This window comes from Coregonus clupeaformis, chromosome 15, assembly GCF_020615455.1.
Source record: "Coregonus clupeaformis isolate EN_2021a chromosome 15, ASM2061545v1, whole genome shotgun sequence".
Lineage (NCBI taxonomy): Eukaryota > Metazoa > Chordata > Actinopteri > Salmoniformes > Salmonidae > Coregonus > Coregonus clupeaformis.
This window is the reverse complement of record NC_059206.1, coordinates 32,488,143-32,509,731: the sequence shown is the minus strand read 5'-3', so window position 1 is coordinate 32,509,731 and position 21,589 is coordinate 32,488,143. Positions and strand designations below refer to the sequence as shown.

General features: G+C 43.9%; 1 protein-coding gene across 1 annotated transcript; it reads right to left on the bottom strand.

Moving 5' to 3' along the window:
* Positions 1–3,204: 3,204 nt before the first annotated feature.
* On the bottom strand, positions 3,205–11,830 carry LOC121582670 (hyaluronan and proteoglycan link protein 1-like). Its single transcript, XM_045225107.1, has 6 exons — positions 11,682–11,830; positions 9,761–9,891; positions 5,395–5,558; positions 4,966–5,164; positions 3,653–3,955; positions 3,205–3,556 (listed from the first exon to the last, which is right to left on the bottom strand). The coding sequence occupies exons 2-6, from the start codon at positions 9,861–9,863 to the stop codon at positions 3,267–3,269; spliced, it is 1,059 nt and encodes a 352-aa protein (XP_045081042.1). The 5' UTR covers positions 9,864–9,891; positions 11,682–11,830; the 3' UTR covers positions 3,205–3,266.
* Positions 11,831–21,589: the final 9,759 nt, after the last annotated feature.

The window sequence follows — 21,589 nt, the reverse complement described above, 5'->3', positions numbered from 1 at the left end:
CTATCCTCCTACTGTATCCCCTACACCTATCCTCCTACTATATCCCCTACCCTAGGGCTCCTACTATATCCCCTACACCAATCCTCCTACTATATCCCCTACCCCTATCCTACTACTATATCCCCTACCCTAGGGCTCCTACTATATCCCCTACACCAATCCTCCTACTATATCCCCTACCCCTATCCTCTTACTATATCCCCTACCCTAGGGCTCCTACTATATCCCCTACCCCTATCCTCCTATTATATCCCCTACACCTATCCTTCTACACCTATCCTCCTACTATAACCCCTACCCCTATCCTCCTACTGTATCCCCTACACCTATCCTCCTACTATATCCCCTACCCTAGGGCTCCTACTATATCCCCTACACCAATCCTCCTACTATATCCCCTACCCCTATCCTACTACTATATCCCCTACCCCCATCCTCCTACTATATCCCCTACCCCTATCCTCCTACTATAACCCCTACATCTATCCTCCTACTATATCCCCTACCCCTATCCTCCTACTATATCCCCTATCCCTATCCTCCTACCCCTATCCTCCTACTATATCCCCTACCCCTATCCTCCTACTATATCCCCTACACCCATCCTCCTACTATATCCCCTACCCTAGGGCTCCTACTATATACCCTACACCTATCCTCTAACTATATCCCCTACCCCTATCCTCCTACTATATCCTCTACCCCTATCCTCTTACTATATCCTCTACCCCTATCCTCCTACTATATCCCCTACACCTATCCTCCTACTATATCCCCTACCCTTATCCTCTTACTATATCCTCTACACCTATCATCCCACTATATCCCCTACCCCTATCATCCACTATATCCCCTACCCCTATCCTCCCTACTATATCCCCTACCCTTATCCTCTTACTATATCCTCTACCCTTCTCCCACTATATCCCCCTACCCCTATCATCCCACTATATCCCCCTACCCCTATCCTCTTACTATATCCTCTACCCTATCATCCCACTATATCCCCTACCCCTATCATCCCACTATATCCCCTACCCCTATCCTCTTACTATATCCTCTACCCCTATCATCCCACTATATCCCCTACCCTAGGGCTCCTACTATATCCCCTATTCCTACATCACTCAGCAATGATATACGCACATAGTTGCAAGTCCAGGTATTTTGGTTGTTTTCATGAGACAATAAAAAGCAAGGTTAAGTGTAATTATTTGTTTTATTTTCTTCTTGACTTTAGGTCTAAAAAGTTCCTAACATAGTTACAAACAATACTGCGACTGAGTAATGTTGTATGTACACAAAACTGTACAGGGATGAAAGAATTGCCTGGTTCTAGTTTTTTTCTTCAACTTTTGAAGAATTGATCCATTACATGGTTTATTCTTAAAATAAGTAATGGACAGTTCCTGTACCAGACAAAAGGGTTTTGTCAGTAAAGGTTCACAAGGGACAGGTGACTACAGATGAAGAGAAGCATTGCTGATGTTTTCTGACAGATTTGTAACATTCCCTGACAAGCTCTCTCGGGTTCATCATCATCACTGTTGTGGCTCATGATTCATGGTTCAAAATGGTTCATCACTGTGCTTTGCTGGCAAGGGAAACAAGTAATATATATACAGTACCAGTGAAAAGTTTAGACACACCTACTGTCGAATAATAGTGAAGACATCAAAACAATGAAATAACACATATGGAATCATGTAGTAACCAAAAAAGTGTTATAAAAAATAAATGTTGATTAATTTTTTAGATTCTTCAAAATATCTACCCTTTGCCTTGATGACAGCTTTGCACACTCTTGGCATTCTCTCAACCAGCTTCATGGGGTAGTCAACTGGAATGCATTTCAATTAACAGGTGTGCCTTCTTAAAAGTTCATTTGTTGAATTTCTTTCCTTCTTAAATGTGTTTGAGCCAATCAGTTGTGTTGTGACAAGGTAGGGGGGGAATACAGAAGATAGCCCTATTTGGTAAAAGACCAAGTCCATATTATGTCAAGAACAACTCAAATAAGCAAAGAGAAACAACAGTCCATCATTACTTGAAGACATGAAGGTCAGTCAATACGGAACATTTCAAGAACTTTGAAACGTTTCTTCAAGTGCAGTCGCAAAACCATCAAGCGCTATGATGAATCTGGCTCTCATGAGGACTGCCACAGGAAAGGAAGACCCAGAGTTACCTCTGCTGCAGAGGATAAGTTCATTAGAGTTAACTGTATCTCAGACTGCAGCCCAAATAAATGCTTCACAGAGTTTAAGTAACAGACACATCTCAACATCAACTGTTCAGAGGAGACTGCGTGAATCAGGCCTTCATGGTTTAATTGCTGCTTTGAGAAACCACTACTAAAGGACACCAATAAGAAGAAGAGACTTGCTTGGGCCAAGAAACACGAGCATTGGACATTAGACCGGTAGAAATCTGTTATTTGGTCTGATGAGTCCAAATTTGAGATTTTTGGTTCCAACCGCTGTGTCTTCGTGAGACGCAGAGTAGGTGAACGGATGATCTCTGCATGTGTGGTTCCCACCGTGAAGCATGGAAGGATGGTTTGGGGGTGCTTTGCTCGTGACGGTGTCAGTGATTTATTTAGAATTCAAGGCACACTTTACCAGCATGGCTACCAAAGCATTCTGCAGCAATATGCCATCCCATCTGGTTTGCGCTTAGTAGGACTATCATTTGTTTTTGAACAGGACAATGACCCAAAACACACCTCAAGCCTGTGTAAGGTGAGTGATGGAGTGCTGCTTGATCTACACCATCTTTGCGTTTAGTGTTGCTCTTTTGTTGTCCTAGGTTTAATTGAACAGAAAAGGTAAGTGCCCAAAGGTATCAGTCCAATTATCAGAAGTTGTACTGGGTTGTTCTCAGTCCAAGCATGTCCTTCAGGCTATGGCATGACTAATCCATCATCATTATCTCCACTTCCTCCCCTCCCTCCCCTCCCTCCCCTCCCTCCATCCCTCCCCCCTCCCTCCCAAACCATCTTCCCTTTCTGTTCCTGCATAGAAACAACAGATTAAATAACATGAACCTTAATATCGTGTTAATTACAGGTCCCAGATTACATAAAAAGGATTGTCTCACACCCGTGTTTTACAGTATCTAAAAAGCACAGTTTATTTCAACCACTTACTTCCTCCACATGACCTCCCTCTCTCCTATCTCCTATCTCCCCTCCCCCATCCCCCTCTCCCTCCTTCTCTCTGTAAATGTAATAGGTTCTCTAGTGTGTGTGTGAGTGTATTGGGTTCTCAGTTGTGGCCTTTGAGGCAGTAGACTCCATACAGCTTCTGTTTCTTGTCGGGGTAACCGTTGAACCTCACAGCAGCTTCCGCTGGGCTGCAGCGCCTGCGGGGGCGGGTGATAGGGTAACGCACGCTCCCATCAGCCAACCAGCCGGCGTCACAGCGGTCGTAGCCCAATAGCTTCCAGGCGGCGTACATCTGGCCCACCTTGGCAATCTGAGCACCATCCTTCTGACACGCACGCACAGCCTCGTCATACGTCAGCTTGGAGGGGTGGATCAGGTAGTACAACCGCCCTGAGATAGGGAGAGAGGGAGAGGGTTAGATACACACACACACACATTCAACCCCCCTCACCACACACACACACACACTCCCCTCCCCCCTCTCACCTTTGTAGTTGGAGGTAAAACAGAACACGTCATATCTGTTCTTCTCCTTGTCTCCGAAGCCGTAGTTGCGGATCCCCGGGACAGTGTTCTTGCCCCCACAGGGTTCCCTGGGGGTGGTGATGGGATACTGGACGGATCCATCACTCAGCCACCCTGCGTTGCACCAGTCCAAACCCCCACGCCACGCCTCATACAGCTGGTCAAACGACGCCACGATGGAGTCCTGATCGCGACACGCTCGCTCAGCGTCGAAGAAGTTCAGGTTGTAACGACCCAACCGAGGGAAGTAGGGGTAGACAATACCTGGGAGGGGAGAGAGGAGAAGAGAGGGAGAAGGCGGGAGATGGGGAAGAGAGAGGAGAGGGGAAAGAGAGAGAGGGCAGAAGAGAGGGGAAGAGAGAGAGGGAGAAGAGAGAGGGAAGAGAGAGAGAGAGGGGAAAGAGAGAGAGAGGGCAGAAGAGAGGGGAGAGAGGGAAGAGAGGGAGAGAGGAAAGAGAGAGAGGGCAGAAGAGAGGGGAGAGAGAGAGAGGGAAGAGAGAGGAGAAAGTCAACATCCCAACAGCAATAAATAAAACATCAATTTGCTTTGGATTTTATGTCCTCACTTAATCTCTCTTTAAACAAAACATGAGTTGTAAAAAGACAAACTGTAATAGCTAAACCCCTTTCCCTTATATAAAATCCTACTATTTCTGTTCCAGTGTTGTGTTAGTGGGTGGTGGCTGTAGGTCTGTAGCTCCAGGCTTTAGATTGCCAATGGTTGATCATTCTCATATTTAATGGAGCAGGTCTGGCTGGGTGATGTATGGAGTTATACCCTGTTCCATGGAGGAAAGCCAGGAATGGAAATCTAATTGATGAACTCCATTACTCTGGCCTGACTGTGTGTGTGTGTGTGTGTGTGTGTGTGTGTGTGTGTGTGTGTGTGTGTGTGTGTGTGTGTGTGTGTGTGTGTGTACATGCTCGTGCATGCGCATGCCTGTGTGTGTTTGTGCACATGCGTATGTGTCCCCTGACAGTCCTCCTGGGTAGTCTCAGCTCGTGGTAATATATAGCCAGAACCCTGGGACAGCTAGACAAGGACAGGCTGCTACAGAGTTTCCACAGTAAATAGACTTTATCAACAGGACACAGTCACTTTACCACAGCCCAGTCACTTCAAATAATGGTTCTCCCAAAAAGTTAGTCAGACATTTCCATACCTCAAAAGTGATCGGAAGGCACACTGAGTGCATATTAAATGCTAACTGTGTGAGGACATACTTTCAGTGTGTGTGTGTGTGTCTACGAGCATGCATGCATGTGTGTGTTACCTTGCAGGTCCAGAGACACCACGCCCGTTCCGTCTTCCAGCCCGTCGATGACCTCACACTTATATCTCCCATAATCCTCCAGTGTGAGCTCTGTGATGACCAGCGACGCATCGGTAGGAGCCGAGTCCTGTAGGTAGACGCGTCCATGGAAACGTCCGTAACTCCGCTTGTGGAAACCCATGGCAACGAATACATCCACCTAGAACAACACGAAGAAGTAATTTGTAATTGATGTCATCAGTTGGCTCCAATGGATACTTCCTGGACTCTTTTATGACATGGACTATCCCCCATAGTGCAATACTTATGACCAGACCTGTACATTATCTGACTCTGACCAAAAGTCCTGCATTATGTGGATGGAAAACGAGGTTTGATTCAAGTAGTACCCTGGTGTATTTTATGACATTGGTTCTAGTAGAAACCCACCTCTTTGAGGTAGTCTGAGGTCAGCTTGGTCCATTTGATCCTCAGTTTGGGGTTGGTGGGCAGTGACGCATCTCTGTGGAACTTACAGGGCAGGGTGGTGTTTCCCCCCCGCCTCGACACCACCTTGGACTGCTCCGTCACCACAGAGAGCCGAGAGCCATTCTCTGAAATAGAGGGGTGGGTTATACAATTAGTAATCGAGGGGTGGTTCTCTCTACCTATTTCCCTTGCTCTACAGTATGTCTCCCTCTCTCACTAGCTCAGCAACAACAACACTAACCCATTGTTTTGTTCTTTGTATCTAATCAACAAATTGGCTGGTTTATTTTCTCTGAATGGTATTTAACCTGTTATCACATTATCCCATATGAAACTGATTAGCAAGAACTGGGCATGGAAGCAGATGCTTGCTCAATAGCTAAATAGTTCCCATCCCTGTTTTTCCGAAGCACATGAGCTCAGTTGTGCAACCCTGTCACAAACACGGTGATGATGTAACTTTTTTAACATTGTGTTATTGTGCAGCTTGTTTTTACAAACAGTTCTGCATTGTAATTGTTTAAACATTTGTAATGTAGCTTGTTGTTAAATGTTGATGTATTGACAGTGACCGGTGTATTAGGAAAATCTGTAGTCAATATCAGGTTCCAAACATCTGGCCTGTCTATGAGAGAATGATTGGTTTATTATGATGTCTATAGATATAGTAATAATATGAACTACTGCCAGCCACGCATAATACAATTACTCCAGGTATCATTTACATGTATTTAAAGTATACTTCAAACACATTCACACCCAACCACACACTAATTTGTTTTCAACTAAATTGCTACCAGGTATCAAAGTCACTTTTAGGGCTCTATACAACCTGTATCGCTGAAGCGTTACAGATTACGCAATAGAAATGTAAAGGTCATTTCCGATTGATCAGTGTTTACCGTGAATGCAGTCTCTGCAAACGTGGGAACATTGCCTTTAAATTTCAATCACGCTGTAACACTAACCTTCCGCGATCACGGATTGAATAGAGCCATTAATATTCAGAAAGTTTATGAACACCCACCCTTTCCTACTTTAAAACAGACTCTGGTTCCAGGGTTTTCTTCTAATCCAGCGTGACTGTGTAGTCCTCCATTAGCTCATCATGTGTTTGATGTTTACCTAATCCTCTCTTCCTGGTGTGGAGCAAATTGATAAGTCTAATAAATCTAGAGGCACTATGTAAACAATGGAGTATCCTCAGCCAACCTGCTCGGTGATGTCACCACTGGCAGCGTCGTTGGGTACACAAAGTCTTACTGGTACATTTACGCCCTGTAGTCTTACTGTGTGTGACAAGCTTGACTTCCCTTTCAATCACCCACCAGGAACAACTCTCACTTTTGCAAAAACAATTATTGGTTTCTACTTAAATGTAATTGACCACCAGAGGGCGTTCATTTGGGCCTCAATGTGGCACACACAATCAATATAAGAAGTGACTCTCGTCTCTCGTGTCTCCAGAACATGAAGACGTTACAGATTTCCAGCTGCTGTTAGAAGGGGAAGTTTAAAGCCCCTGCTGTGTGTTCCTCTGTAGTATGACCCTCAGACCTCGGACATTCTCCAACTCCCAGCCCTCAGCCCGCAGCCTTAACCTGCATTACAAGCTGTCTTTCCTCACAATACGCAGCATTTGGACAGGACAAGACTGTCTGAGCATCCCAGGGTCTCACCTCATCTACGTGGATAACGTGGATTATTGAACCACAGTCTGTCTGTTGAGTAACCTTTTCTGAGACTTGAAGACATACATTAGCTCCCCGGGGTATTGCCTTGCTTTAGTTCAGCAGACTAACAAAGTCTTGAAGCATGTAGGAGACCCAGGTTCAAAGCCAATCGTTCTCAATAGCACATTGATCCTAGGTCTGAGTGAGTTAGCAATTCCTCCCTCCACCCAAGTCAGTGAATCTCCCTCCTGAAACTACGATCGATGCTGAAGCTAATTTCTCCACAATAGTTGAACAGAACTGCTTACCACACACACAGAACTGCTTACCGCACACACAGTACAGTACTGCTTTAGCTGGAGAGCTGCTTCATACATACCACTGCTGGTACCACACACTACCACAGTACTGTATGTGGTAAAACAGCCTATATATTGTCACTCCAAAGACAGTACAGTAGCCAATACACAGTCACAGCACCTGGTTTTAAACATGACACCAACAGTGACATATCTGCCCTGCAATCTGCCTCTACAGCCCCAATAAAGAGAGATAGTTGATAGGTTATCACGCAGAGCAAACAAGACCCCACATAATTGCCCAATGTTTTTCATTCAACAGTTGCAGTGCATGAGGATAAACACACACACATAGAGAGACAAGATGATACTATGAAACTACAGGCAATATTTCAGGAGTATGTATTAGAGCTGGGACGATAAACCGAAAATTACAGACACCGACATTGCCTTCCTCTTACTGAAGCATTTTGCTGACTTTGGAAAATGTTGATTTTGCTAACCAACGTTCCTGTAGATAGTTCTAAAACCATTATTTGATCAACAGTAATAGCCATGCATTATGTTGATTCCTGCTATGAAAGTATCTATGAAAATGCTATGAAAGTCCCTGTTTCACTGTCATCTGCTGGCTCTCACTCCCTCTCCCCACTGTGCACACGGAAGAGGGTGAGATTCTGAGAAGGACAAGCATGCATGTGCTGTTAATCAAAATACTATTATGGGACAAAACAGCTTTCAAAGCAACTACTGTTGTTTTAGTTACAGAGAGGAAAGTCACAGCTTTCTGTGAGCATATCATTTATTTCTCCCCTCTTAATATTGAGTACATGGCATGGCTCCACTTTACAACTGGAGCAGGCTGTAGTTAGTATGGTTTTAATGCGCCCACGGAGCCGAGCTGAGCACGCCATGTGCAGAGAATAGACCTACATCAAGTAGCCTCCCACTGGGCACAGACGTCAATTCAACATCTATCCACGTTGGTTCAACGTAATTGAATTGAAATTACGTAGAAACAACGTTGATTCAACCAGTGTGTGCCCAGTGGGCTAGGCCTAGTGCTGTAATGCTTTTGTAGGACATTAGCCTACAATTACTGATATACTGAACAAAAATATAAATGCAACATGTAACAATTTCAAAGATTTTACTGAGTTAGTTCATATGAGGAAATCAGTCAATTGAAATAAATTAATTAGGCACTAATCTATGGATTTCACGACTGGGAATACAGATATGCGTCTGCTGGTTGCAGATACCTTTAAAAAAGAGGTAGGGGCGTGGATCAGAAAACCAGTCAGTATCTGGTGTGACCACCATTTGCCTCATGCAGAGCATTGATTGTGGCCTGTGGAATGTTGTCCCACTCCTCTTAAATGGATGTGCAAAGTTGCTGGATATTGACGAGAACTCGAACACGTTGTCGTACACGTCGATCCAGAGCATCCTAAACATGCTCAATGGGTGACATGTCTGGTGAGTATGCTATTACATGAGGTGATGGCGGCAGATTAATGGCACGACAATCGGTCTCAGGATCTCATCACAGTATCTCTGTGCATTCAAATTGCCATTGATAAAATGCAATTGTGTTCATTGTCCGTAGCTTATGCCTGCCCATACCATAACCCTACTGCCACCATGGGGCACTCTGTTCACAACATTGACATCAGCAAACCGCTCGCCCACACAACGCCATTTATGTGGTCTGTAGTTGTGAGGCTGGTTGGACGTACTGCCAAATTATCTAAAACAAGGTTGGAGGTGGCTTATGGTAGAGAAATTAACTTTCAATTCTCTGGCAACAGCTCTGGTGGACATATGTGGCATTGTGTTGTGTGACACATTTTAGAGTGGCCTTTTATTTATTACATAGGACCAACACTTTATATGTTGTGTTTTTATATTTTGTTCAGTGTAGATTAATCAATTAGCCTACATGGCTATCTAGCAAAAATATTGTATCCTATTTTGACAAGTTGCACATCAAAATATCATTAAAGCATTTCCTAGATATCTGGGATGAAATAGCTTATTTTTTTAAATCATAGGCTACCATCTCAGTTGTCTTACTAGGCACTGGAAAAACGTGTCTAGAGCCCTGCCGCTAATGTAAAGTAACTATCCATTGAAACTTTTTTATTATTGTAGTATTTGTTGTTATCGAGCAAAATAGCTCCATTTACCGCAATATTACTTTTTGTCCGATTTATCGTTATCACAAAAACAGGTGAATGTAACGTGATATGTATTTTGTCCATATGGACCAGCACTACTGTGTATCATAAACGAAACAGAGACAGTTGTAAGACTATCAATGCAGATGGAAGTCACACACACACTGGTGTCTACCTTGAACGTAGATGGTTCTGTAGTGCTCCAGATCAGGGTATGCTGTGTCAAAGTTGTCTGCTAAGCTCAGAGAGACCAGGGTACAGATCAGCACAGGAAGCATCTTCTGTCTCTACACTGGGGTCTGCTCACTGGGAGGGGGGAGGGAGGGAGAGAGGAGAGAGAGGGAGAGAGAGAGAGAGAGAGAGAGAGAGAGAGAGAGAGAGAGAGAGAGAGAGAGAGAGAGAGAGAGAGAGGTGGGGAGTTAGTCAAACGGTGGGGAAACAATATCACAGAACAGCTGGTGGTGAGACAGAGAAAGAGATAAACACACACAGTAAGGTGCTCATTACCAGGATCAAGTAGAAAGTATAAAGATAGAGAAAGAGCGGGTCAGAAAATCCTCACATACCAGCAAACACACCTGCCGCCATGAAGGGTGTTTTTTGTGTGTGTGTGTGTGTGTGACCTGAGAAAACTAGCTTTTCTCAATGTCATCACTGTCATCATCACAGTCATGATAACTACAGTAGTCATTATCATTATCATGATCTTCAATGTCATTATCACTCATCATCTCAATCCTTTTCACTATCATAAGCATCACTCAACATTATTCCCACTATCACACTCCTATCAACATCATCATCTCTTTATCACAGTCATGATCACTATAATCATCTATAAGGTATCAATCTCACATATCAGTATCTTTATCACTCATCACAATAACACACACTGTAAAGGGGTTACCATGAATCTGACAGTATCTTACAGCCAGTTTGGAGGCAAATACAATTTTGTAATATATTCAGTACACCTACTGTAATATAAATACGGTATCAAAGCAAGTACTGTGTAATGACAATACCATAAGAGGTGTTTGTATTTCACAGTATTTTACTGTAATTACAAGGGATAGGTGTAAGCAGGTTGGCTGCCAGGTAAAGTGTTTACACCTTACAGTATCTTTATGAATATATTGTGTTTTATACCACTTCTAGAGGCCTTAACAACAGCTTCTCAACTGGCAGGGACTACAGGACCAAACAGACCAAAAGGACATGGCAAAATGCTCAACCAGGTTTAAAACTAGCTGTTACTCCAATCTGTTCCCTATACATTTTAAATTAATGGCGCACTATAACTACATAGGAGTTAAATTGGTACAGCATTCTCACTCACGGGTGCAACAAATATAGCCTCTTACAAGGCACGCCTTAAAATATGTTAATGACCCAGAAACAACAATTCCATGCACCCACTAGTGGTCAAAAGGTTTTTGGCACTCCAAAGATATGGTACAGTACTGTCTTCTGTGGGGTGGAATTACAGTACCATTCGAAATACAACACGTTTTTTACTGTTGATAATACCTAAAATGACTATAAATTACAGCTCTCCGTTACAGTGCAGTGCATAACCATAGAGCAATACTTAATCTTGTAGAACAGAGAGAATCTTTGGAAAAGCGAGTGCATTCTACACACACACAGAGCATACAAACACACAGAGTACTGAATACTATATACACACAGAGTACTGTATACTATATACACACAGAGTACTGTATACTATATACACAGAGAACTGTATACTATATACACAGAGTACTGTATACTATATACACAGAGAACTGTATACTATATACACAGAGTTCTGTATACTATATGAACAGAATACTGTATTTTACACACAGAGTACTGTATACACAGAGTACTCTATGCTATATACACACAGATTACTGTACACTATACATACACAGAGAGAGGGTCATACCACATCCCAAGTAGCCAGCCGGAGGACAAACTTTGCCAAACACACTTTTCCCTCTTCAGCCCTGTCCTCAAAGACATACACACACACACACACACACACACACACACACTGCTCACACACTGCTCTCACACACACATCCCAAAACGAGAATAGGAGAACTCACCATCTCAAACAGAGTACACACACGCTCCTTTCCCAACTCCCATAGAGTGTGTGCGAGCACAGCCATGCAAAGCAGCATGTGTGTGTGTGTGTGTTTGAACGAGAGAAAGCAGTGTGAATGTGTGTGTGTGTGTGAACGAGAGAGAGCAGTGTGTGTGTGTGTGTGTGTGTAAGTGCTGTGTTTGTGAGCAGTGTGTGTGCTCCTCTCCTGTCTGCAGTCACTCTGATCCTCTATTTCCTTTCTCTTCCTTCATTCACTCCCTCCATCCCCTGGTGCTGACGTACTGGCTGACACTGCCAGGTAGAGCTTCTGCAGTCAGCTGAACACTGCCCTACAGAGCACACACAGACACACAAACGCACAGATACTGTATGCACTTACGCACAGACACACACCCCTCTTTTCCCCCTCCCAGCCTGAAAAAAGTAATTAAGCAGGTCAGCGGGATGGGGGAAGTGAAAAGAGAGAGGAGAGAGAAAGAGAGAGCAGAGAGAGAAACTGAGTGAGAGAGCAGAGAGAGAAAGAAAGAAACAGAGGAAGGAGAGAGAGAGAGAGAGAGAGAGAGAGAGAGAGAGAGAGAGAGAGAGATAGAGAGAGAGAGAGAGAGAGAGAGAGGGAGAGGGAGAGAGAGAGAGAGAGCGAGAGGGAGAGAGAGAGCGAGAGGGAGAGAGAGAGGGGGGTTGTGAGATGCCCTTTCCTCAGGGAAGGAGAGAGAAACTTACAGCAGGAGAGTCTCCTCAACTGAGTTCCCCTCTGCAGGAGAGAGAAATTAAGTGTAAAATAACTGAGAGAGATAGAGAGGAGAGAGAGTGATGGGAGAGAGAGGGGCAGAAAGGGAAAGGAGAGAGAGGGACAGAGCAAGAGAGAAGGGGAGAAAGAGAGAGGTAGAGGGGCGGAGAGAAAGCAAGATAAAGAACAGCTCTGCAACAGTATAAGTGATGCAGAGGACTTAGTACCAATTAGACACACTACATTAGCCAGCCTGTTAGCCCTAATACAGCTACATTAAACACACATAGTCCTCAAACAAACACACAAGTGTGTATGTGCGTGCATTCGCCTGTATTCCCAATCACAACCGATAACCCTGAGAGCTCAAACACACACACACACATGGCATGTGTATTTCTGACTATAGCTGATGTCACTGGTGCAGACATTCCAATGGCCCATCTGTGTGGAGAGTAAACAGGCAGGAGTGTTTTACGGGCCGTGTGTGTGTGTGTGTGTGTGTGTGTGTGTGTGTGTGTGTGTCCTCTGCTGTGATGCTCTAATGATGGAGTTTTTTTTTGTGAGTGTTCTCCTGAAGAGTTTACAATGACTGACAACAATGACCAGGATGTGATGTCTACATTGAAGAATGCACTGACATGGTACAGGTACAGCTGTAGGGGAATATTAGAGGGATGTGGTGGCAGCCAGGTCGCTTAAGATTCACTGCGAAATTCAACGTCCATCCAGGTAAGCAGGATGTCGGGAGATGACTTCCAAAATGATTGTTTTAACCATCTTTTGAGGCTAAATAGTGTTTGTTTACATTTACTTTGTTTACAAACATTGTAGTGAAACAAGCATATATTTCTGGTTCTGATGGGGTACGACAGTTGATCTAAGCGCATGAGGCATTTTTAAGTTATATTCTTCAAGAGTCAGTGGGTACATTTAATGAATTTCTAAGTAAAATAATGGATGAAGCAATTGCAGATTGACCCTTTAACCCAGGGGTGTCAAACGTACGGCCCGCGGGCCGGATCAGGCCCGCAAACGGGTTTAATCCGGCCCGCGAGATGATTTAAAAAAAAAATAAATAAATAAAATTTGTAAAGTATAAAAATGCACTGCAATTTTTCAATAAAATAAACTGCTGTTCCAATTGCGTCCACTGGATGGCGCAATAGCAATTGTGTTAAGCAAGCAAACTGTTTATACCGGGGCAGAGCAAGTAGGTCAAGCACGTGCAGCATATGAGCTACTTTGTTTTGCCCGCGATATTTATTACGGCTTCTACTTTTAACATTATGTGCTTTGGCACCCTCATTGCCCCAATATGTCTCTGTCAAAAAAGAGAAAAGTGGATGCAGAGTGCAGTGTTCCAAGAAAAATGGTCATCCTATTTAATCACGGAATTGAATGGGAAAGCTGTATGTTTGGTGTGTTCAGAGCATGTTGCAGTGCTGAAAGAATATAACCTTCGTCGCCACTATGTGAGTCTTCATGTCGACAAATATGACAACTTTCAAGGACAGTGGAGATGAGAGAGAGGTGAATGAACTGTTGACGGGTCTGAAGAAACAGCAGTCTGTGTTTACTCACAGCCGAGACATCAGTGACGCTGCAGTGAAAGCTAGCTACCTCATTGCTAATGAAATCGCAGTGGCTTCAAAACCATTTAGTGAGGGTGAATTTGTAAAAACATGCATGATGAAGGCAGCGGAGATTGTGTGCCCTGAAAAGCGGCAGGCTTTTGCAAATATCAGCCTGACAAGAAACACAGTTGCAGACAGGATTTCCGATCTTTCAGTGGATTTGGACAGCCAGTTGAAGCAAAAAGTAAAGTCATTTATTGCGTTTTGGTTGCAATTGATGAAAGCACGGACATTACAGATGTTGCACAACTGGCCATTTTTTTCATCCGCGGAGTTGATGACACATTGACCGTCACCGAGGAGTTCGTGGAGTTGGTGCCGATGACAGATACAACGACAGCAGCTGATATTTTTACCGCACTCGTCGGGCGCGCTGGACAGGGTCGGAGTGGACTGGTCCCGCGCTGTCAGCCTGGCTACAGATGGTGCGCCCTCAATGATCGGGGAAAAAAGCAGGCGTTGTGACAAAGTTCAGAGAGAAAGTGCAATCTGCAAATGGAGGACGTGATTTTTTGACTTTTCACTGTATTTTGCACCAGGAGGCTTTGTGTTGCAAGTCATTAAAGATGGATAACGTCATGAAGGTGGTCATCCAAACTGTTAATTTCATCCGATCCAGAAGCCTGAATCACCGTCAGTTTGACAGCCTTCTCAGAGAGAAAGACCACATCTATGGCCTGCCATACCACACTGAGGTAAGATGGTTAAGCCGAGGTGCTGTGCTGAGGCGTTTCTTTGATTTACGAGAAGAAATTGAACAGTTCATGGAAGAAAAGGGCAAACCAGTGTTAGAATTTCATTCCGCAGAATGGATGCCAGACCTTGCATTTATGGTGGATGTTACAGAGCACCTGAATAACTTGAACAAACAGCTGCAAGGGCGCAACAAAGTTGTCACGCAGTATTATGACAACATACGTTCTTTCAAGTTGAAGCTGTCATTGTGGGAGACGCAACTTGCCGGTGGTGATGCAGCTCACTTCCCCTGTCTGAAAAATGTGTGCGCGACCCAACATGTGGCAGACATGAAGCGGTTCAAAGATAAAATAACGGGACTGTTACGGGAGTTTGAGCAACACTTTCAGATTTATGTTTACATGTTTTTATGTTGATGTGCTATTGTTTTTAATTGATTTTATTTTATTTGTATATTTAACCTATTCTTGACTCTGTGGTTCTTGCACTTGTTTGGGGAACAGGTTTCATTATTTTTATCTACATTTCTGCCTGAGAAATGACACCCTGATATAGTTCTGTGATCTGTGAAACAGTTCTGTTAATCACTGAGGCATTGTGTGTTTGTGTGTTCTTTGTCCTCAGAACTTTCAAATAACTTGAGGTGTTTTATGATTAATAGTGATGTTGTGCTTGTACTATTTTGGACACACTGTCCTCAGGCTCCAGCTTTATGTTGTATGTTGATCGTATTAAAACAAAGAAAACAATCTGAAGTTGTTGTTTTTAAGTTATATATACCATGATTTTTTTCCGGTCCGGCCCACTTGGGAATAGATTTTCCTCCATGTGGCCCCTGAGCTAAAATGAGTTTGACACCCCTGCTTTAACCCTTACCTTAACCATTCAGAATGAATGCCTAAAGATTACCTTAGAAATGTTTGGACAAACGTAGGATGGATTCTGCAGTGAGACTGTGAGAGCGTGCTGTGTGGGGGAACAGTTAGAAGGCTGTCTGTCAGTCTATTCCTGGCATTGATTCAATAACACAGGGCAACTCTCAGTTGCTGATCATGTTCAGTTACGACACCAAGCAAGCGATTAGAGGTACGGGCACCACAATGATCAGTCCAGAGTAAGCAGAGAGAGAGAAAGCCATCCCCTACAGAGAGATGAACCTGGAGAAGAGTCCCCTACGCAAGCTGGTCCTGTAAACATATGTAAACATATGTTTCCCAAGCCAATAAAGCCCCTTAAATTGAATTGAGAGAGAGAGAGAGAGAGAGAGAGAAAGCAACACGATTAGACCCAACCAAATCATGAGAAAACAAAAAGATAATTACTTGACATATTGGAAGGAATTTACAAAAAAACAGAGCAAACTAGAATGCTATTAGGCCCTAAACAGAGAGTACACAGTGGCAGAATACCTGACCACTGTGACTGACCCAAAATTAAGGACATCTTTGACTATGTACAGACTCAGTGAGCATAGCCTTGCTATTGAGAAAGGCCACCGAAGGCAGACCTGGCTCTCAAGAGAAGACAGGCTATGTGCACATCGTTACAACACTGCATATAGACATAATATGACATTTGAAATGTCTTTATTCTTTTGGAACTTCTGAGTGTAATGTTTACTGTTAATATTTATTGTTCATTTCACTTTTGTTTACTATCTACTTCACTTGCTTTGGCAATGTTAACATACGTTTCCCATGCCAATAAAGCCCTTCAATTGAAATTGAATTGAGAGAGAGGGAGAGACTGTGTGAGAGAGAGACTGTGTTTGTGTGTGTGTGTGTGAGAGAGAGACTGTGTTTGTGTGTGTGTGTGAGAGAGAGAGAGAGAGAGAGAGAGAGAGAGAGAGAGAGAGAGAGAGAGAGAGAGAGAGAGAGAGAGAGAGAGAGAGAGAGAGAGAGAGAGAGAGAGAGAGAGAGAGAGAGAGAGAGAGAGAGAGAGAGAGAGAGAGAAAGAGAGAGAGAGAGAAGGACAAAGACACACAGTAAGGTGCTCATTGCAAGGATCAAATCTAAAGTATACAGATGATGTCACAGTAATCTAAGTGCTGGGTGGGTTCCTATTTAAACACTCAACTCAGGCTGTCACACACACACTCACACGCACACATGCACTATTAACTGCCACATGACAAACACACAGAGTAATGGTTAATTCATTAGAGACTGGTGTTTAATGTCCTCTTTACAAGAACTAAAGCACCCTTTAGCATTTAAAGGGATAGTTCACCCAATGACCAACTTACTGATGTCTTCCCTTTCCTAAAAGTAGATGGGCCAACGAAGACAACAATCCACACTGGGCACAGATCGCCTCAAAGTAACTATCCCTTTAAAGCTTTGACCCTTTCAAAACACACACACAAACACGGGATGACTAAAGCCCTATGTTGGATTAACTTTAGGACACCACACACACACACACATACAGACACACACTTAGGTGGATTGCACAAACACGTCCTAGCACAAACTCAAAGCAGACTGCATTGGGGCTCCAAGACAAATCTCTCACTGTTGAGGTCACCCCCAATCGCTCTGACCCCCACCCCTGGTTTTAATAAATAAAGAATGGTTTTGGCCCTCTCCTCCCTCCATTGGCCCTTGGGTCCATGCTATCTAGCTCTGCATCTGGCAACCCACAGCACCAGCAATAATATGATTTGGAGAGACATTGTTTCTGTCCTTCCTGTTTTCTACTGAGTGCATTATTATAATGAAACAACAATAATATAATTAACAGCTGGTCTGAGCAGCTCTGAGCCAACTGTACAGTCAGGGCTTTGAGCACTTTGAGACGCACTACGTAAATTCAATCCATTAGCTATCAACTCTGAATCAAATTAAATAAAACTTGAGGAGTGTCACAATGCACTTCACAGACTTAAAAGACAGGGGTTTATGCTAACGAAGAAAACACCTTGGCTGTGTGAAGGGACAATGTATTTCTATGAAGTAGAAAGCTCCTTGGTGTGGGGGTCTTGAGGAATGTCCCATCTGGAGTGATGTCTGATGTCTTTATTTTCACATAACCTTGTGTCTGAGAGTGCCGTCCCCGTGTCCCACAGTAGCTAACGCATATCAGGCTTTCTATAGAACACCATAGTCACTCAGAGTGTTTGTGTACGTGTGCACAAACGTGCGTGCATCTGAGTGTGGCCTCAGCCACTAAGACAGACATTAAATGCCCTAGACTCTGATTGACGGTGGGTAACCAGATAGCGGGTCGGTGACATAACATTCTGACTGTGCACTGACTGACTGAGTGTCCTCCATTACTGGTCCTTTATGACTGTCATCAATATGTCACTCTGAGAGTCCACCTTCAGAGCTCCTTAACACGTTGGCTACATTCCAGAGGTTGGCGGAGAGAGGAGGGTGACCATGACACATTAAGTGACGAATGACTAGAGCAGACCTTATTTATGACCAAACACACATATGGCAGAGAGGACTATTGACCCTCACTGATCCTCTCTCAGGGGGACATACAGGCTAGTCATAAAACAGACTCTCTGGCTGCAGTTATACACTGTGGAGTCTTTCTCAACACACACACCCCTTGGGAGTCTGTCCAGACGGCATCAAGACCAGTGCAGCAGAATGACAGGAACATCCCAACAGTAACCAGCTATAAGGACATCCTGATAGACTGTGAGAGTGGGATCCTGCGGTTCATCACTGAGCTGATTGATTTTCTGATGACTCCTCTGAGAGGAGTGACGGACACACACACACAGGCTATTTCTTGTCTCATGACATCATCAACTGATAAGGGGCAGAGCCATACTGTAGATCAAGAGCGAGACGCCAGAGAACGAAGAGAGAGAGAGAGAGAGAGAGAGAGAGGAGAGAGAGAGAGAGAGAGAGAGAGAGAGAGAGAGAGAGAGAGAGAGAGAGAGAGAGAGAGAGAGAGAGAGAGAGAGAGAGAGAGAGAGAGAGAGAGAGAGAGAGAGAGAGAGAGAGAGAGAAGGACAAAGACACACAGTAAGGTGCTCATTGCAAGGATCAAATCTAAAGTATACAGATGATGTCACAGTAATCTAAGTGCTGGGTGGGTTCCTATTTAAACACTCAACTCAGGCTGTCACACACACTCACACGCACACATGCACTATTAACTGCCACATGACAAACACACAGAGTAATGGTTAATTCATTAGAGACTGGGGTTTAATGTCCTCTTTACAAGAACTAAAGCACACAGGCTATTTCTTGTCTTATGACATCATCAACTGATAAGGGGCAGAGCCATACTGTAGATCAAGAGCGAGACGCCAGAGAACGAAGAGAGAACGAAGAGAGAGAGAGAGAGAGAGAGAGAGAGAGAGAGAGAGAGAGAGAGAGAGAGAGAGAGAGAGAGAGAGAGAGAGAGAGAGAGAGAGAGAGAGAGAGAGAGAGAGAGAGAGAGAGAGAGAGAGAGGGAGGGAGAGAGAGAGAGAGAGAGAGAGAGAGAGAGAGAGAGAGGGAGGGAGGGAGGGAGGGAGGGAGGGAGGAAGGAAGGAAGGAAGGAAGGAAGGAAGGAAGGAAGGAAGGAAGGAAGGAAGGAAGGAAGGAAGGAAGGAAGGAAGGAAGGAAGGAAGGAAGGAAGGAAGGAAGGAAGGAAGGAAGGAAGGAAGGAAGGAAGGAAGGAAGGAAGGAAGGAAGGAAGGAAGGAAGGAAGGAAGGAAGGAAGGAAGGAAGGAAGGAAGGAAGGAAGGTATTTCTGTATTTATTTCTGGGTGGGGTATTTCTGTATTTATTTCTGGGTGGGGTATTTCTGTATTTATTTCTGGGTGGGGTATTTCTGTATTTATTTCTGGGTGGGGTATCTGTTTGAATGCAGTGTTGGTTCCTTAAATGTGCAGCATCACAAGCAGAGCAGTCAGAAGCTCGTTGCACAACGGATATATTTCACCCCGAGGTGAGAGTGGTTTTAATTCCTGGAAGCTGAAAATATCCCAGTTCTTCCATGGCCTGCATACTCACCAGACATGTCACCCAATCAGCATGTTTTGGATGCTCTGGATCGACGTGCACGACAGCATGTTCCAGTTCTTACCAATATCCAGCAACTTCGCACAGCATTGAACAGGAGTGGGACAACATTCCACAGGCCACAATCAACAGCCTATGTGAAGGAGATGTGTCACGCTGCATGAAACAAATGGTGGTCACACCAGATACTGACTGGTTTTCTGATAACGCCCCTACCTTTTTAAAGGTATCTGTGACCAACATATGCATATCTTTATTCACAGTCATGTGAAATCCATAGATTAGGGCCTAATGAATGTATTTCAATTGACTGATTTCCTTCTATGAACTGTAATTCATTAAAATCTTTAAAATAGTTGCATGTTGCGTTCATATTTCTGTTCAGTATAATTTGTTCATCAACCATCATCTCCCCATTCCTCTCAGCCTCAGAGAGACATGGGGAAAGAACAGTCCCATTCCTCTCAGCATCAGAGAGAGACATGGGGAAAGAACAGCACTCAGAGACAGAGACAACAAAGACAGAGAGAGATGTCAACACTATACACCACGCTTATGTAGGAATTAACTTGACATGTACTGCCACCGCTGAATGATCAATGTAATGAGAATATCTAGATATAACATCCTTTTTGTGTCATTTCCAACAACCTCAAATTGTTAGAAAGTTAGAATAGGTATTTTTAGGTATTAGTCTGTATGGTTTGGAATTAAAACACATATCAAATGAGCGCAGTTATCAATTTATCTGAACTGGATTTATTACTGTTGTTCCATTGAAATCTGTACAAGCTACCAGCACTAAAAGGCTACTAAATAATCCATAATAATATGTTTTTGCCTTAAATGTAACATTTCAAAACAGTAAAGACAGATACATGTATTTAGACAGAGTTGTTACCTAATGGGACCAGCGGTGAGACGAGGTGAGTTTGACAGCGACCTGTTGCAAATGAGCGCAACTTGAAACTTGGCGCGAGCTGGGTGGGAACCACATCACTGGCGCAGTAATAATGGACACGGTGGAAAAACTCTCTCAAAGTTTATTTCTTCTTACAGCTGCTGGTCAAACAAGCGTCTCTTGTGAGAATAGAAGGCTATTTCAGGTGTAGCATTGTATCCTTCTTCCTTGGCTTTAGGGGACAGCTGCTGCGAGGTTGCACGTCCCGTTTCTGTTGATGTTTTCTAAAAGTGTGATGGAACGAGCTAAAACGTATTCGGGTGGTTATTGAGTTCTTGAAATTCCACAGAAAGCAGAGCTGTGGTCTATCTATGTAAATGTAATGTGAGAAATGTAGCTATGGAATATAGCCTAAGCTACACACATTGGACTAACTTTTCACACATAAGAACTTATCTGAGCAAAGATTTCAAGCTAAAATCCATTATTGCACAAGCTGTGGCGGCATGCTTGACTTAGTGCATAGTTTCCCAAACTCGGTCCTCGGGACCCCAAGGGGGGCATTTTTGCCCAAACACTACACAGCTGATTCAAATGATCAAAGCTTGATGATTAGTTGATTATTTGAATCAGCTGTGTAGTGCTAGGGCAAAACCCAAAAAGTGCACCCCTTGGGGTCCCCAGGACTGAATTAGGGAAACCCTAACTTAGTGGTTTGTGAATTCCCCCCTCCTCCTCCTATTTCCCTCCCTGCTGCATTTCATCCTAGCCCAAAGGCCGGCAGATAGAGATATTGAGTCATTTCATCTTACCGTCCAAAGTGAATCAGAGTATGTGAGTGGAGCTGAGCGTGCCCAATTTGACTGGAGCGCTGAGTTTCGCCTTCTCGCCTGCTCCAATTTCTCTCCAGTACTGCTCCAGTAGCGCTCACTTCACTTCACCAGCTCAGGGCATGCCCGGCCCAGCATG